General features: G+C 41.7%; 1 protein-coding gene across 1 annotated transcript; it reads right to left on the reverse strand.

Annotated features, from left to right (window-relative positions):
• Positions 1-3,788: 3,788 nt before the first annotated feature.
• On the reverse strand, positions 3,789-14,979 carry LOC311122627 (uncharacterized protein). The gene is made up of 4 exons (XM_084196969.1): positions 14,203-14,979; positions 13,642-13,739; positions 13,329-13,506; positions 3,789-5,648 (listed from the first exon to the last, which is right to left on the reverse strand). The coding sequence occupies exons 1-4, from the start codon at positions 14,714-14,716 to the stop codon at positions 4,327-4,329; spliced, it is 2,112 nt and encodes a 703-aa protein (XP_084053095.1). The 5' UTR covers positions 14,717-14,979; the 3' UTR covers positions 3,789-4,326.
• Between the last annotated feature and the right edge of the window lie 4,333 nt (positions 14,980-19,312).

Here is a 19,312-nt window from a genome sequence, read left to right on the forward strand (position 1 = left end):
GGTAGTAGGTGCCAAGCGCACCTGTTTGTGTCAAGAACTGCACCGCTGCTATGTTTTTCCAGCTCAGCAGTTTCCCACGTGTACCAAGAATGGTCCACCACCCAAACAGTGGCGGTTGGTGCCGTTTAAGATGAGGGAGGACAAAAAACTAAATCATGAGCATGGCCTTATTTCTATTACACCACATTGGATGACTGTCATTCATATTCCATTCACCCTGTTCAATGTAACAGCGATAGGTTTATGCTACTACATGATACTTTTCCCTATACCCATCATGAGGTTACTACAACCTAGCCTATGAATGAAAGTTTAGAATGTAGGTGCACACAGGTCGAGATAAAAATTTGAGGTGACAGACAGTGACAAGAGAGTTTCTATTGGACAAATTCAGGTAAGTTTATCCCGGTTTTGTTCCGTTTAAGAAACGTTTTTCAACAGAATCCCTGATCACGCGTAAACACAGTTCACTTTCGCGTAAACACAGTTCACTTTCATAACAGCCACGTTGTATTCCTTCTTGCATCCATACGCTCTCCTCCTCTCACATTTTCCCTTCGCTTCTGGACTTCATTGCAAACCACATCAGCTGTATGTGACAATGCGAAAAAACCTTTCCAAGCCAAACCATATCATAACTGCTACACACAGCCTTCATCGTTGTCACCATATTAGCTAAAGTAAAGTCATAGTCAACATAGATAATAATGGGCTCAAGAGTGCCGCAGCGGTCTAAGCTTGAGAAGTCACTACAGACCCCCTGGTTCGATTCCAGGCTGTATCACAACCGGCCGTGATTGGAAGTCCCATAGGGCGGCGCACAATTGGCCCAGCGTCGTCCGGGGTTGGCCGGTGTAGGCCGTCATTGTAAATAAGAATTTGTTCTTAACTGACTTGCCTAGTTAAATAAAGATTTTTTTTTTTTTTATTACAATAAAAAATAGAACTAACGCATGAGTATATCTGCTATAATCATGCAATAACGTTACAGTGTACAGTCAGTAAGCAGTTTAGCACTTACACCGGTGGGCCTGGACGCAATAAATTAATAAAACCAAAAGCTTACCTTGACTTGGAAGAGTTCCAGTGTTGTGTTGGATAGTCATAGCCAGCTAGCTAACATAGCATCCCTCTGTTTGAGCCGGGTGTTTGAGTAATTAAACTAGCCAGCTGCATTTGCTAAGTAAGTGAAACTGAAAGTGGAAAAGAAATGACAAAATCTCTCTCTCTCTTGCTTCTCCTTCATTTTGGAAGAAATGAATTTGTTCAAAACTGTTCAACTATTGTATTTTTCTCTCTTTGTGTCAATTACTCACCACATTATATTCACTGCAGTGCTAGCTAGCTGCAGCTTATGCTTTCAGTACTAGATTCATTCTCTGATCCTTTGATTGGGTGGACAACATGTCAGTTCATGCTGCAAGAGCTCTGATAGGTTGGAGGGAGTCTTCCGGAAGTTGTCATGATTACTGTGTAAGTCTATGGAAGGGCTTGAGAACCACGAGCTTCCTAGGTTTTGTGTTGAAGTCAATGTACCCAGAGGAGGACGGACGCTAGCTGTCCTCCGTGCTATACCATGGGGCTACCCTACAGAGTGCTGCTGTGGCTACTGTAGACCTTCATTGCAAAATAGTATGTTTGAATCAATTTTTTGGTGACATGATTATATTTAGTATAGTTTTATCTAAAAAGGAGAACTTTTTAAATGTTTTACAATTTTTTTTTCTTCTGAAAATCACTCAGAAGGATGGTCCTACCCTTCCTCCTCATGAGGAGCCTCCACTGCACCCAAACGACATCAAGCCAACATGAAACAATTGTGGGAAGCATTGGAGTCAACATGGGCCAGCATCCCTGTGGAACGCTTTCCACACCTTGTAGAGACCATGTCCCGACGAATTGAGGCTGTTCTGAGGGAAAAGGGGGAGGTTGCAACTCAATATTAGGAAGTTGTTCCAAATGTTTGGTATAATCAGTGTATATACAGTGCCTTGCAAAAGTATTCACCCCCCTTGGCGTTTTTCCTATTTTGTTGCATTACAACCTGTAATTTAAATTGATTTTTATTTGGATTTAATGTCCAAATTTGGTGAAGTTAAATGAAAAAAATAACTTGTTTCAAAAATGTCTAAGAAAGAAATAACGGAAAAGTGGTGCGTACATATGTATTCACCCCCTTTGCTATGAAGCCCATAAATAAGATCTGGTGCAACCAATTACCTTCAGAAGTCACATAATTAGTTAAATAAAGTCTACCTGTGTGCAATCTAAGTGTCACACGATCTGTCACATGATCTCTCTATATATACACCTGTTCTGAAAGGCCCCAGAGTGGCACCATGAAGACCAAGGAGCTCTCCAAACAGGTCAGGGACAAAGTTGTGGAGAAGTACAGATCAGGATTGGGTTGTAAAAAAATATCTGAAACATTGAACATCCCACGGAGCACCATTAAATCCATTTTTAAAAAAAATTGAAAGAATATGGCACCACAACAAACCTGCCAAGAGAGGGCCACCCACCAAAACTCATGGACCAGGCAAGGAGGGCATTAATCAGAGGCAAAAATAACCCTGAAGGAGCTGCAAAGCTACTTTTTTATTTATCACAATTTTATTTAACCAATTACAGTGGGGGGAAAAAGTATTTAGTCAGCCACCAATTGTGCAAGTTCTCCCACTTAAAAAGATGAGAGAGGCCTGTAATTTTCATCATAGGTACACGTCAACTATGACAGACAAAATGAGAAAAAAAATCCAGAAAATCACATTGTAGGATTTTTAATGAATTTATTTGCAAATTATGGTGGAAAATAAGTATTTGGTCAATAACAAACATTTCTCAATACTTTGTTATATACCCTTTGTTGGCAATGACACAGGTCAAACGTTTTCTGTAAGTCTTCACAAGGTTTTCACACACTGTTGCTGGTATTTTGGCCCATTCCTCCATGCAGATCTCCTCTAGAGCAGTGATGTTTTGGAGCTGTCGCTGGGCAACACAGACTTTCAACTCCCTCCAAAGATTTTCTATGGCGTTGAGATCTGGAGACTGGCTAGGCCACTCCAGGACCTTGAAATGCTTCTTACGAAGCAACTCCTTCGTTGCCCGGGCGGTGTGTTTGGGATCATTGTCATGCTGAAAGACCCAGCCACGTTTCATCTTCAATGCCCTTGCTGATGGAAGGAGGTTTTCACTCAAAATCTCACGATACATGGCCCCATTCATTCTTTCCTTTACACGGATCAGTCGTCCTGGTCCCTTTGCAGAAAAACAGCCCCAAAGCATGATGTTTCCACCCCCATGCTTCACAGTAGGTATGGTGTTCTTTGGATGCAACTCAGCATTCTTTGTCCTCCAAACACGACGAGTTGAGTTTTTACCAAAAAGTTATATTTTTTTGTTTCTTCTGACCATATGACATTCTCCAAATCCTCTTCTGGATCATACAAATGCACTCTAGCAAACTTCAGCAGGGGGACACGTCTTGCACTGCAGGATTTGAGTCCCTGGCGGTGTAGTGTGTTACTGATGGTAGGCTTTGTTACTTTGGTCCCAGCTCTCTGCAGGTAATTCACTAGGTCCCCCCGTGTGGTTCTGGGATTTTTGCTCACCGTTCTTGTGATCATTTTGACCCCACGGGGTGAGATCTTGCGTGGAGCCCCAGACCGAGGGAGATTATCAGTGGTCTTGTATGTCTTCCATTTCCTAATAATTGCTCCCACAGTTGATTTCTTCAAACCAAGCTGCTTACCTATTGCAGATTCAGTCTTCCCAGCCTGGTGCAGGTCTACAATTTTGTTTCTGGTGTCCTTTGACAGCTCTTTGGTCTTGGCCATAGTGGAGTTTGGAGTGTGACTGAGGTTGTGGACAGGTGTCTTTTATACTGATAAGTTCAAACAGGTGCCATTAATACAGGTAACGAGTGGAGGACAGAGGAGCCTCTTAAAGAAAAATCATCAGTGGGCCAACAATATAAACAATGGAGCAAATGCATCACATCCAAATATAATTTGATTATCTGTGGAGCTGGAGGAATGACATACCCAGATAAACACACACATAGTCAGAGTTTAAAAAAAGGACCATTTAAACACATGGAATCTGATCTACTCTTTATTGAAACTGACAAACTCCATGTTCAATTCATGTTTTCTAATAGAAACATACAAATAAATGTTTAAGTATACTTTGTATAAACACATTTCATATGGTATAAACAAGTAAACACAATCTCAGTCAGTCAACAATATAAGACAATGGGAGCACTGTGTATGTCCTCTGATTAACTTTAAGTCAATGTGATGTGAAATATCAACTTACACACTAGGATAAGTAATTCTTCTCTCCTGTGTGTGTCCGCTCATGAGCTTTCATGTTTCCTAACCGGTTAAAACTCTTTCCACAATGGGAGCAGTGGTAAGGCTTCTCCACTGTGTGTACTTTCTGGTGAGATTTCAGGTTGTCTAACCGGTTAAAACTCTTTCCACAATGGGAGCAGTGGTAAGGCTTATCCATTGTGTGTGTCCTCTCATGTCTTTTCAGGTTGCCTAAACTGTTAAAACTCTTTCCACAATGGGAACAGTGGTAAGGCTTCTCCAATGTGTGTACTTTCTGATGAGATTTCAGGTACTCTAACCGTTTAAAACTCTTTCCACAATGGGAGCAGTGGTAAGGCTTCTCCTCTTTGTGTATTTTCTCATGAGCTTTCATGTTTCCTAAGTCATTAAAACTCTTTCCACACTGGGCGCAATGGTGTGGCTTAGCTCCTGTGTGTGCCTTCTCATGTATTTTCAGGGTGTGTAAACAGTTAAAAGACTTCCCACAGTGGGAGCAGTGGTAAGGCTTCTCCACTGTGTGTATTTTCTCGTGAGCTTTCATGTTTCCTAAGTGGTTAAAACTCTTTCCACACTGGGCGCAATGGTGTGGCTTCGCTCCTGTGTGTGCCTTCTCATGTATTTTCAGGGTGTGTAAACGGTTAAAACTCTTTCCACAATGGGAGCAGTGGTAAGACTTCTCCACTGTGTGTATTTGCTCATGAGCTTTCATGTTTCCTAACCAGTTAAAACGCTTTCCACAGTGGGAGCAGTGGTAAGGCTTCTCCACTGTGTGTACTTTCTGATGAGATTTCAGGTAGTCAAACAGTTTAAAACTCTTTCCACAATGGGAGCAGTGGTAAGGCTTCTCCACTGTGTGTATTTGCTGATGAGATTTCAGGTGGTCTAATCGTTTAAAACTCTTTCCACACTGGGAGCAATGGAAAGGCTTCTCCTCTTTGTGTATTATCTCATGAGCTTTCAGGTTGCCTAAGTGGTTAAAACTCTTTCCACACTGGGCGCAATGGTGTGGCTTCGCTCCTGTGTGTGCCTTCTCATGTATTTTCAGGGTGTGTAAACGTTTAAAACTCTTTCCACACTGGGAGCAATGGAAAGGCTTCTCCTCTTTGTGTATTATCTCATGAGCTTTCATGTTTCCTAAGTGGTTAAAACTCTTTCCACACTGGGCGCAATGGTGTGGCTTTGCTCCTCTGTGTGCCTTCTCATGTCTTTTCAGGCGTCCTAACTTGGTAAAACTCTTTCCACACTGGGAGCAGAGGTGTCGTCTTGCTGGTTTGGACGTCTCTGGTTCCTCCGACTTTGGTTTTTCTCCTGCCAAAGACAGTGTTTATTTAAAGAGAGACCTGAATGAAACCTCCACTTGATAAAACCACCTTGCTATGACATTTAATCCAAATCAGATCCCTCAATAACCTGAGGACAGTTTTGAAACATTTCATCAATTAAAACAATCTTGGTGTGATTTCAAAACAAATGATGTTGTAGAGCTTCCTGGTAATTACTGATACATTTATATTCATTCTGTTTTATGAGTCAGAACCCAAAAACGACACAGTTCTAGGACACTCAAGACACAGACATCTCTGGATTCCTATCGTGCAGGTGGTTGTAAATGTATAACCTTAATAGCTGTATGATACAGAATGAGACCTACACATTTCCTTAAACCTAAAATAAGTAATTTTGTGTGGAAGTCCCAAACTTTTTTTTTTTACATTGGAGACAGACACAAAGCACATCAGTAACATCTACCCGTTGTCGAAAGAGTCCGACACTGCTGTTTAAATGGCAATTCTTCTGATTTAGACTATCACTAATGTCATGATATTTTGGATAAAGTCAAAAAGAATGTGAAATATTTTGTTCCTAAAAATATAAACGCAACATGTAAAGTGTTGGTCCCATGTTTCATGAGCTGAAATAAAAGATCCCAGAAATCCAAGAGCACTAAAGCTTATTTCTCTCAAATCTTGTGCACAAATTTGTTTACATCCTTGTTAGTGAACATTTCTCCTTTGCCAAGATAATCCATCCACCTGACAGTGTGGCATATCAAGAAGCTGATTAAACAACATGATCATTACAAGGGTGCATCTTGTGCTGGGGACAATAAAAGGCCATTAAAATATGCAGTTGTGTCACACAATGCCACAGATGTCTCAACTTTTGAGGGAGTGTGCAATTGGCATGCTGACTGCAGGAATATCCACAGGAGATGTAACTCCGTCTTTTTAGAGAATTTGGCAGTGCATCCAACCGGCCTCACAACCGCAGACCACGTATAACAACGCCAGCCCAGGACCTCCATATCGTCTGAGACCAGCCATCCCGACAGCTGATGAAACTGAGGAGTATTTCTCTCTGTAATACAGCCCTTTTTGTGGGGAAAAAAATGTATTCTGATTGGCTGGGCCTGCCTCCCAAGTGGGTGGGCTTATGCCCTCCCAGGCCCACCAATGGCTGCGCCCCCTGCCCAGTCATGTTAAGTCCATAGATTAGTGCCTAATGAATTTATTTACATTGACTGATTTGCTTATATCAAGGCTGCCCAACCCCCCTCTTCCTGGAGATGTACCGTCCTGTGGGTTATCAGTCCAGCTCTAATTTAACACACCTGATTCTACTTATTAGCTGCTCAACAAGACCTTAACAAGCTGAATCAGATATGCTAAATTAGAGTTGGACTGAAAACCTACAGGAAGAGGGTTGGGCAGCCCTGGCTTATATGAACTGTAAATCGTTGAAGTTGTTGCGTTTATATTTTTGTTTAGGTTTTAGAACACCTACTTATTCAAGGGTCTTTCTTTATTTGGACTATTTCCTACATTGTAGAATAATAGTGAAGACATCAAAACTATGAAATAATACATATGGAATCATGTAGTAACCATAAAAGTGTTAAACAAATATATTATATACAGTGGGGAGAACAAGTATTTGATACACTGCCGATTTTGCAGGTTTTCCTACTTACAAAGCATGTAGAGGTCTGTAATTTCTATCATAGGTACACTTCAACTGTGAGAGACGGAATCTAAAACAAAAATCCGGAAAATCACTTTGTATGATTTTTAAGTAATTAATTTGCATTTTATTGCATGACATAAGTATTTAATACATCAGAAAAGCAGAGCTTAATATTTGGTACAGAAACCTTTGTTTGCAATTACAGAGATCATACGTTTCCTGTAGGTCTTGACCAGGTTTGCACACACTGCAGCAGGGATTTTGGACCACTCCTCCATACAGACCTTCTCCAGATCCTTCAGGTTTCGGGGCTGTCGCTGGGCAATAAAGACTTTCAGCTCCCTCCAAAAGATGTTCTATTGGGTTCAGGTCTGGAGACTGGCTAGGCCACTCCAGGAACTTGAGATGCTTCTTACGGAGCCACTCCTTAGTTGCCCTGGCTGTGTGTTTCGGGTTGTTGTCATGCTGGAAGACCCAGCCACGACCCATCTTCAATGCTCTTACTGAGGGAAGGAGGTTGTTGGCCAAGATCTTGCGATACATGGCCCCATCCTTCCTCCCCTCAATACGGTGCAGTCGTCCTGTCCCCTTTGCAGAAAAGCATCCCCAAAGAATGATGTTTCCACCTCCATGCTTCACGGTTGGGATGGTGTTCTTGGGGTTGTACTCATCCTTCTTCTTCCTCCAAACATGGCGAGAGGAGTTTAGACCAAAAAGCTATATTTTTGTCTCATCAGACCACATGACCTTCTCCCATTCCTCCTCTGGATCATCCAGATGGTCATTGGCAGACGGCCTGGACATGCGCTGGCTTGAGCAGGGGGACCTTGCGTGCGCTGCAGGATTTTAATCCATGACGGCGTAGTGTGTTACTAATGGTTTTCTTTGAGACTGTGGCCCCAGCTCTCTTCAGGTCATTGACCAGGTCCTGCCGTGTAGTTCTAGGCTGATCCCTCACCTTCCTCATGATCATTGATGCCCCACGAGGTGAGATATTGCATGGAGCCCCAGACCGAGGGTGATTGACCGTCATCTTGAACTTCCATTTTCTAATAATTGCGCCAACAGTTGTTGCCTTCTCACCAAGCTGCTTGCCTATTGTCCTGTAGCCCATCACAGCCTTGTGCAGGTCTACAATTTTATCCCTGATGTCCTTACACAGCTCTCTGGTCTTGGCCATTGTGGAGAGGTTGGAGTCTGTTTGATTGAGTGTGTGGACAGGTGTCTTTTATTTTATTTATTTATTTTATTTTTTGTCATTTAGCAGACGCTCTTATCCAGAGCGACTTACAGGAGCAATTAGGGTTAAGTGCCTTGCTCAAGGGCACATCGACAGATTTTTCACCTAGTCGGCTCGGGGATTAGAACCAGCGACCTTTCGGTTACTGGCACAACGCTCTTACCCACTAAGCTACCTGCCGCCCCATTTATACAGGTAATGAGTTCAAACAGGTGCAGTTAATACAGGTAATGAGTGGAGAACAGGAGGGCTTCTTAAAGAAAAACTAACAGGTCTGTGAGAGCCGGAATTATTACTGGTTGGTAGGTGATCAAATACTTGTCATGCAATAAAATGCAAATTAATTACTTAAAAATCATACAAAGTGGTTTTCTGGATTTTTGTTTTAGATTCTGTCTCTCACAGTTGAAGTGTACCTATGATAACAATTACAGACCTCTACATGCTTTGTAAGTAAGAAAACCTGCAAAATCGGCAGTGTATGAAATACTTGTTCTCCCCACTATATTTGAGATTCTTCAAATAGCCACCCTTTGCCTTGATGACAACTTTGCACACTATTGGCATTCTCTCAACCAGCTTCATGAGGTAGTCACCTGAAATGCATTTCAATTAACAGGTGTGCCTTCTTAAAAGTTAATTTGTGCAATTTATTTCCTTCTTAATACGTTTGAGCAAATCAGTTGTGTTGTGACAAGGTAGGGGGGGGTATACAGAAGACAGCCCTATTTTGTAAAAAAACAAGTCCATATTACGGCAAGAACACCTCAAATAAGCAAAGAGAAACAACAGTCCATCATTACTTTAAGACATGAAGGTCAGTCAATATGGACATTTCAATAACTTTGAACGTTTCTTCAAGTGCAGTCACAAAAACCATCAAGTGCTATGATGAAACTGGCTCTCATGAGGACCACCACAGGAATGGAAGACCCAGTGTTACCTCTGCTGCAGAGGAAAAGTTCATTAGAATTACCAGCCTCAGAAATTGCAGCCCAAATAAAATGCTTCACAGAGTTCAAGTAACAGACACATCTCAACAGCAACTGTTCAGAGGAGACTGTTTGAATCACACCGTCATGGTCGAATTGCTGCAAAGAAACCACTACTAAAGGACACCAATAAGAAGAAGAGACTTGCTTGGGCCAAGAAACACGAGCAATGGACATTAGACCTGTGGAAATGTGTCCTTTGGTCTGGAGTCCAAATTGGAGATTTCTGGTTCCAACCGCCGTGTCTTTGGGAGACGCGGTGTGGGTGAACGGATGATCTCCGCATGTGTATTTCCCACCGTAAAGCATGGAGGAGGTGTTATGGTGCGGGGGTGCTTTGCTGGTGACACTGTCTGTGATTTATTTAGAATTCAAGGCACACTTAACCAGCATGGCTACCATAGCATTCTGCATCAATACGCCATCCCATCTGGTTTGGGTTTAATGGGACTATCATTTGTTTTTCAACAGGACAATGACCCAACACAACTCCAGGCTGTGTAAGGGCTATTTAACGAAGAAGGAGAGGGATGAAGTGGTGCATCAGATGACCTGGCCTCCACAATCACCCGACCTCAACCCCAATTGAGATGGTTTGGGATGAGTTGGACCGCAGAGTGAAGGAAAAGCAGTCAACCAGTCCTCAGCATTTGTGGGAACTCCTTCAAGACTGTTGGAAAAGCATTCCAAGTGACTACCTCATGAAGCTGGTTGAGAGAATGCTAAGAGTGTGCAAAGTTGTCATCAAGGCAAAGGGTGACTACTTTGAAGAAACCCATATAAAATATATTTGACTTGTTTAACACTTTGTAGGATACTATATGATTCCATGTGTTATTTCATAGTTTTGATGTCTTCACTATTATTCTACAATGTAGAAAACAGTAAAAAATAAAGAAAAAGCCTTGAATGAGTAGGTGTGTCCAAACGTTTGTGTAGTACTGTACATAAAGCTCGGAAAGTATTCAGACCCCTTTACTTTTTACACATTTTGTTACGTTATGGCCTTATTCTAAAATTGATATATTTTTAATTTCCCCCTCATCAATCTATACACAATACCCCATAATGTCAAAGCAAAAACAGGTTTGTATGAATTTTAGCAAATGTTTTCAAAAAGAAAACCTTAAATGTCACATTCATGTAAATATTGAGACCTTTACTCAGTACTTTGTTGAAGCACCTTTAGCAGCGATTACACCCTAGAGTTTTCTTGGGTATGACGCTACAAGCTTGGCACACTTGTCCTCTCAAGCTCTGTCAGGTTGGATGGGGAGCATTGTTTCACAGCTATTTTCAGGTCTCTCCAGAGATGATCGATCGGGTTCAAGTCCGGGCACTGAATGGGCCACTCAAGGAAGTAATGTCCCGAAGCCACTCCTGCATTATCTTGGCTATGTGCTTTTGTTCGTTGTCCTGTTGGAAGGGGAACCTTTGCCCCAGTGAGGTGTTGAGTTCTCTGGATCAAGGATCTCTCTGTACTTTTCTCTGTTCATCTTTCCCTCGATCCTGACTAGTCTCCAAGTCCCTGCCGCTGAAATACATCCCCACAGCTTGATGCTGCCACCCCCATGCTTCACCGTAGAGATGATGACAGGTTTCCTCCAGACGTGACGCTTGGCATTCAGGCAAAGAGTTCAATCTTGGTTTCATCAGACCAGAGAATCTTGTTTCTCATGGTCTGAGAATCCTTTAGGTGCCTTTTGGCAAACTCCAAGCGGGCTGTCATGTTCTTTACTGAGGAGTGGATTCCGTCTGGCCACTCTACCATAAAGGCCTGATTGACGGAGTGCTACAGAGATGGTTGTCCTTCCGGAAGGTTCTCTCATCTCCACAGAGGAACTCTGGAGTTCTGTCAGAGTGACCATCAGGTTCTTGTTCACCTCCCTGACCAAGGCCCTTCTCCCCCGATTGCTCAGTTTGGCCGGGCGGCCAGCACTAGGAAGAGTCTTGGTGGTTCCAAAGGTCTTCCTTTTAAGAAGGATGTTGGCCACTGTGTTCTTGGGGACCTTCACTGCTGCATAAATGTTTTGCCGTGAAACAATCTGTAAGGATCATTCCTTCAAACTCATGGTTTGGTTTTTGCTCTGACATGCGTCTGTCAACTGTGGGACCTTTTATAGACAGGTGTGTGCCTTTTCAAATCATGTCAAATCAATTGAATTTACCACAGGTAAGTTCTAGAAACATCTCAAGGATCAATGGAAACATGACGCATCTCAGCTCAGATGTCATGAATTAACTATGATATCATCATATTTGTATATGTTTTATTGATTGAAAATCGTTTTGTGATACGTGTTTAAATGGCAAAGCAGCAGAGCTTGGCCTGCATTCAGCAACGTCACGAGTCACGTTTTTGCAGCTGTTTCAGTACAGCACTACAGGGAGAGAGGGAAAACTCCACTGGACTGGTTTCATAGTATGGAATTGGAATCACTTCAGAGTTTCTGGATTTTGGGTAAACGTCACCTTTAAAGCATCATTGAGAAATAATTAATTGAAGTTGGAACATTTGTAGACTAGAGGTTAAGACTGTTGGGCCAGTAACCGAAAGGTCGCTGGTTCAAATCCCCACGCCCGCAAGGTGGAAAGGTCTGCCGTTCTACACTTGAGCAAAGCAGTTATCCCCTAACAACAACTGCTCTCCGGACGCTGATGACGTGGAACGTCGATTAAGGCAGCCCCCGCACCTCTCTGATTCAGAAGGGTTGGGTTCATTGAGGAAGACACATTTAGGGTGAATGCATTCAGCTGTGACTGACTAGATATCCCCTTTCCTTTCCATTTTCATCCCAGTCCTCCTTTAAGACTCCATAATGTTTCATCATTAGATGCTACAGTCCTCCTTTAAGACTCCATAATGTTTCATCATTAGATGCTCCAGTCCTCCTTTAAGACTCCATAATGTTTCATCATTAGATGCTACAGTCCTCCTTTAAGACTCCATAATGTTTCATCATTAGATGCTACAGTCCTCCTTTATGACTCCATAATGTTTCATCATTAGATGCTACAGTCCTCCTTTAATACTCCATAATGTTTCATCATTAGATGCTACAGTCCTCCTTTAAGACTCCATAATGTTTCATCATTAGATGCTACAGTCCTCCTTTAAGACTCCTTTAAGACTCAAAATGGAAAAATCTTGAGTTTTGTTTGCCTTTAGACCACAATGTATAATAATACATACGTAACGTTATCCATGCATAGTCACTTTAACTGTACCTACATGTACATTATGTTTTTAGGAAAAGTATATGTAAAACATGCACCATACATCAGATCATCTTGAAACTTTCTCTCTAAATCTAACTTCCATCAAGGTTTTATATAGTCTATTGGTTTCTCTCTTTTCATTGGCAGAATCCTTTTTCAGTGTTATGATATTCATAACATCCATATCTACCAGTCTATCTTCATGTCAACTAACAGAAATCTGGTGGTTGTCCTGGTAACAGATACCAGTCTATCTTCATGTCAACTAACAGAAATCTGGTGGTTGTCCTGGTAACAGATACCAGTGTATCTTCATGTCAACTAACATAACTCTACTGGTTGTCCTGGTAACAGATACCAGTCTATCTTCATGTCAACTAACATAACTCTCTGGTTGTCCTGGTAACAGATACCAGTCTATCTTCATGTCAACTAACAGAACTCTGCTGGTTGTCCTGGGAACAGATACCAGTGTATCTTCATGTCAACTAACAGAACTCTGCTGGTTGTCCTGGTAACAGATACCAGTGGGCAGATCTATTTTATTTGTTCAAACTAAACTACAGCACTTACTTTGATGAGTCAAATCTGCTCCTTTCTTCTCTTCTCCTCCTCTCACAGTTCCACTCAGCCCCGTTGTTTTCCTGCAGTCCACCAGCCGCACAGACAACCTCTTCAGACCCAGCAGTAAGGTGCTACTGGGAGAGGTACGACACGGGGACTCTGGGAGGGAGGAAGGGCTAGCGTTGTCCTGGTAACCATAAAGAGGGGACACAGACACATATCATTATGGATGCTGATGTCACTGTTGTCATAAAGTACTTTACAGAAACCCAGACCAGCCCCCGATAGAGCAAGCTGTATGCTAGACCAGACCAAGCTGTACCATCTGGTGTTCTGATCTGGAGAGACTCTTCTCTGCCTCGTCAGCATCAGGATGTTGTTGAGGCTCCCCAGAGGATCCATGATAGTCATGTCTCCCTCCTGTGTGAACGAGAACATCAAACAGATGGTAAACGTATTATCTTCTATTGCAATCATAGGGTCTTACAAGAGGCATTCATATATCTAAACAGGCCCTAAAACGGTCACTTTAGTCATTATTTTATAAAATATTGTTTGATGCAAATGTTAAAAGGTAGTTCCACAAATTGGGTGCCTTTTGCGTCCATTTGATATTTTAAGTAGAAATTAAGCACCAATATTAAATTTGAAAAGCCTGTTATATTAGATGAGGTGCACTTTAATGTAGACCACATGGCGAATTCATTAAAGTTAATTTAAAAGTCCTCAAAATATATGTACTAATTGCAGATTGAACCTTTAACAATTTATACAGTACTGAACAACATATTGAAGTATATAACTTCAGTAGAATGCCCCTTAAAAACACACATTAGTTCAACAACAGCAGAGTGTGTGCCCCTGTTTTTAAGACAGTACTCACTGGTGTTAATCTGATCTCCAGTCTCCTCTTCCTGCTCTTTCACTCCAAAAACGTCTTCCTTCTTCAACTTTATTGAGATACCATCCTCTTCCTCTCTAAAAGGTTCTTCCTCTTCTTTCACTATAACATCCTCCTCTTCTTCTTTCAATATACCAGCGTCCTCTTCCTCCTTTATCATTCTGAAAGCTTCTACCTCCTCCTCTTCCACTGTGACAGGCTCTATCCCCTCTTCCTCTTTCACTCCATACGGATCTTTCTCTCCTTTCACTGTAACATCCTCTTCTTCTTTCAGTGTAACAGCCTCCTCTTCCTCCTTTATCATTCTGAAAGCTTCTTCCTCTCCTTTCACTGTAACAGCCTCTATCCCCTCTTCCTCTCCAAACGGATCTTTCTCTCCTGTCACTGTAACATCCTCCTCTTCTTGTTTCACGGCAATGTTCAGCCCCAGAGCTTCTTTCTCCATACACCAGACCTCTTCTTCTTTAGCAGGGGAGGAGTAGTTTAGTGAGCTCATGGTCAGGGATGTTAGCTAGTTAGCTAGCTAGTTAGCATTAGCGACTAGCCTAGTGCTAGGCTCAGTATCAATCTTTAACAAGTTTGCAAATTAGGTTAAAGTTACCCAGTAGATAATGTTACGTCAAAATAAATGTGTTTAAGACACTGAGATTAGCTAATGTACATAAACATGGTCTAAAGCGTCAATCTTTCGGTTTTATGTTGGCTAGCAAGCTACCGAGGTGGTTGAAAGAGTAGCCGTGTGGTTGTCGCTGAAGAAGTGTTTTGTCCAGTCCATTATACGTCACGCAAGAATCATCACCTGAGAGACGCACATCGCCATCTGCTGACTGGAGTGGGTAACGCAGTTTGGAAACAATATTTACTACATCGTTCGTATTGGCAAAGAATGTCGTAATAATTTAACAATAAGCTGATATATTTTCTCCTACGTCTTACAAATAATACTTTCCTGTACACAGACGTAGAAGCTTAATATTAATATTTAGATTTAGGTTCCTGTCTCTCCATTGGGATTCTCTGCCTCTGACCCTATTACGGGGCTGTTTCCCTGGCTTACTGGTGCTTTCCATGCCGTCCCTAGGAGGGGTGCATCACTTGATTGGGTTGAGTAACTGACATTATCTTCCTGTCCGGTTTGTCGCTCCCTCGGGCTCGTGCAGTGGAGGAGATCTTCGTGGGCTATACTCAGCCTTGTCTCAGGGTAGTAGGTTGGTGGTCTGTTGATATCCCTCTGGTGGTGTGGGGGCTGTGCTTTGGCAAAGTGGGTGGGGTTATATCCTGCCTGGTTGGCCCTGTCTGGGGGTATCATCGGATGGGGCCACAGTGTCTCCCGAACCCCCCTGTCAAACCAAGATTCTTTATTTCTGATCTCAGAGAGAATAACAGCGTTACACAGTGCAGTGTAGACAGTATGAATTCCAAAGCATTGGGTGATGAGCACATATCTTTATAGTTTCCTGTTCCTGGGCCGGACTTTATTTATACAAGGACGCAGGTGCAAGCTGGTTTTTAACACAGGATGATACTCACAAGAACAGAAGATTATAATAGGACAGTTTCACAAGGTTAGTCACATACTCAGTTATGTGGACTCAGTTATGTGGACACATACAATAAAACAATTCCATTACAGAGTCCGTGAACATTTCCATTTCATTAAATCATCAGTGGGCCAACAATGCAAATGTAAACAATGGAGCCAAATGCATCACATCCAAATATCACTTGATTACCTGTAGAGCTGGAGGAATGACACACCCAGATAAACACACACAGTCAGAGTTTAAAAAATGACAATTTAAACACATCTGATCTACTCTATATTCAAACTGACACACTCCATATTCAATTCATGTTTTCTAATAAACACATACAAATATATTTTTGAGTATACTTTGTACAATTACATTTAATATGGTATAAACAAGTAAACACATTCTCATGTCAACAATATAAGACAATGGGAGCACTGTGTATGTTCTCTGATTAACTTTAAGTCGATGTTAAATATCAATTTACACACTAGGAGAAGTAATTAAGTCAATGTTACACACTAGGAGAAGTAATTAAGTCAATGTGATGTGAAATATCAATTTACACACTAGGAGAAGTAAGGCTTCTTCTCTCCTGTGTGGATTCTCACATACTTTTTATGTGACTGTGATGAGTAATATCTCTTCCCACAGTCTGAACATTTGTAAGGCTTCTCCCCTGTGTGAATTCTCTTGTGTTCTTTCAGCTTTCTTAACTGGTTAAAAGTCTTTCCACACTGGGAGCAGTGGTGTGGCTTCGCTTCTATGTGTATTTGCTCGTCTTTTCAGGTTGTCTAACCGATTAAAACTCTTTCCACAACGGGAGCAGTGGTAAGACTTCTCCCCTGTGTTTCCTCTCATGTCTTTCCAGGCTTTCTAAATGGCTAAAACTCTTTCCACAATGGGAGCAGTGGTAAGGCTTTTCCCCTGTGTGTATTCGTTCATGACCTTTCAGGCTTCCTAAACAGATAAAACTCTTTCCACACTGCTCGCAGTTGGTTATTAGGATATTCAATTATTGCATCTGAGCTCCTAGAGTGTGCGGCTTTTCTTTTTCGGTTGTACCTGGTATGATACCAGGTGGTTTTACATTTATAACCTTAATAGTTGTATGATACCAGGTGGTTTTACATTTATAACCTTAATAGTTGTATGATACCAGGTGGTTTTACATTTATAACCTTAATAGTTGTATGATACCAGGTGGTTTTACATTTATAACCTTAATAGCGGTATGATACCAGGTGGTTTTACATTTATAACCTTAATAGCGGTATGATACAGAATGCGACCTACACATTTCCTTAAACCTAAAATAAGTTAAAAAGTAATTGTGTTTTTTTTACATTGGAGACAGACACATCAGTAACATCTCCCTGTTGTCGAAAGGGTCCGACACGTGCTGTTTTAAATGGCAATTTTTCTGATTTAGACATTCACACATTTTTGACATTTTGACGATCACTAATGTCATTATATTTTAGGTAAAGTCAAAAAGAATGTGAAATATTTTGTTCCTAAAAATATAAAACGCAAGTGTTGGTCCAATCTTTCATGAGCTGAAAAAAAAGATCCCTGAATTTTTACAAGCGCACGAAAGCTTATTTCTCAAATGTTGTGCACTAATTTGTGCCCCTGCCCAGTCATATTAAAAGGCCCACCAATGGCTGTGCCCCTGCCCAGTCATATTAAAAGGCCCACCAATGGCTGTGCCCCTGCCCAGTCATATTAAAAGGCCCACCAATGGCTGTGCCCCTGCCCAGTCATATTAAAAGGCCCACCAATGGCTGTGCCCCTGCCCAGTCATGTTAAGTCCATAGATTAGTGCCTAATGAATTTATTTACACTGACTGATTTGCTTATATCAAGGCTGCCCAACCCCCCTCTTCCTGGAGATGTACCGTCCTGTGGGTTATCAGGCCAGCTCTAATTTAACACACCTGATTCCACTTATTAGCTGCTCAACAAGACCTTAACACACTGAATCAGATATGCTAAATTAGAGTTGGACTGAAAACCTACAGGACAGTAGATCTCCAGGAAGAGGGTTGGCTTATATGAACTGTAAATCGTTGAAATTGTTGCATTTATATTTTTGTTCAATAAATATACACTACCGGTCAAAAGATTTAGAACACCTACTCTTTCCTGGGTTAATTATTTATTTTTAATATTAACTTCATTATAGAATAATAGTGAAGATATCAAAACTATGAAATAACACATATGGAATCATGTAGTAACCCAAAAAGTTTTTAAGAAATCAAAGTATATTTTTTATATTTGAGATTCTTCAAATAGCCTCCCTTTGCCTTGATGACAGCTTTGCACACTCTTGGCATTCTCTCATCCAGCTTCATGAAGTAGTCACCTGGAATGCATTTCAATTAACAGGTGTACCTTCTTAAAAGTTTATTTGTGCAATTTATTTCCTTCTTAATGCGTTTGAGCCAATCAGTTGTGTTGTGACAAGGTAGGGGGGGTATACAGAAGACAACCCTATTACGGCAAGAACAGCTCAAATAAGCAATGAGAAACAACAGTCCATCATTACTTTACGACATGAAGGTCAGTCAATTCGGAACATTTCAAGAACTTTTAAAGTTTCTTCAAGTGCAGTCACAAAAACCATCAAGCGCTATGATGAAACTGGCTCTCATGAGGACCGCCACAGGAATGGAAGACCCAGAGTTACCTCTGCTGCAGAGGATAAGTTCATTAGAGTTACCAGCCTCAGAAATAGCAGCCCAAATAAATGCTTCACAGAGTTCAAGTAACAGACACATCTCAACATCAACTGTTCAGAGGAGACTGTTTGAATCAGGCCGTCATGGTCGAATTGCTGCAAAGAAACCACTACTAAAGGACACCAATAAGAAGAAGAGACTTGCTTGGGCCAAGAAACACGAGCAATGGACATTAGACCGGTGGAAATGTATCCTTTGGTCTGGAGTCCAAATTGGAGATTTTTGGTTCAAACCGCCATGTCTTCGTGAGACACGGTGTGGGTGAACGGATGATCTCTGCATGTGTATTTCCCACCGTAAAGCACGGAGGTGGTGTGATGGTGTGGGGGTGCTTTGCTGGTGAAACTGTCTGTGATATATTTAGAATTCAAGGCACACTTAACCAGCATGGCTACCACAGAATTCTGCAGCGATACGCCATCACATCTGGTTTGGGCTCAGTGGGACTATCATTTGTTTTTCAACAAGACAATGACCCAACACATCTCCAGGCTGTGTAAGGGCTATGTTACCAAGAAGGAGAGTGATGGAGCGCTGCATCAGATGACCTGGCCTGCACAATCCCCCGACCTCAACCCAATTGAGATGGTTTGGGATGAGATGGACCGCAGAGTGAAGGAAAAGCAGCCAACAAGTGCTCAGCATATGTGGGAACTCCTTCAAGACTGTTGGAAAAGCATGTGCTGTGTCCTAACGTTTGAGTAGTACTGTACATACAATGCTCTCGGAAAGTATTCAGACCCCTTGACTTTTTACACATTTTTGTTACAGCCTTATTCTAAAATACAGTGAGGGGAAAAAAGTATTTGATCC

Source organism: Coregonus lavaretus, assembly GCF_964263955.1.
Source record: "Coregonus lavaretus genome assembly, contig: HAP1_SCAFFOLD_774, whole genome shotgun sequence".
NCBI classification, from domain to species: Eukaryota; Metazoa; Chordata; class Actinopteri; order Salmoniformes; family Salmonidae; genus Coregonus; species Coregonus lavaretus.

What these genes read in the sequence shown, in the direction of transcription:
- LOC311122627 (XM_084196969.1), bottom strand. Translation starts at nt 14,716, where the DNA reads ATGAGCTCACTAAACTACTCCTCCCCTGCTAAAGAAGAAGAGGTCTGG. An exon ending in TGGAGATCAGATTAACACCA is followed by an intron (nt 13,740 to 14,202) that starts GTGAGTACTGTC and finishes TCGTTCACACAG; the next exon opens with GAGGGAGACATGACTATCAT. An exon ending in CCAGATCAGAACACCAGATG is followed by an intron (nt 13,507 to 13,641) that starts GTACAGCTTGGT and finishes TATGGTTACCAG; the next exon opens with GACAACGCTAGCCCTTCCTC.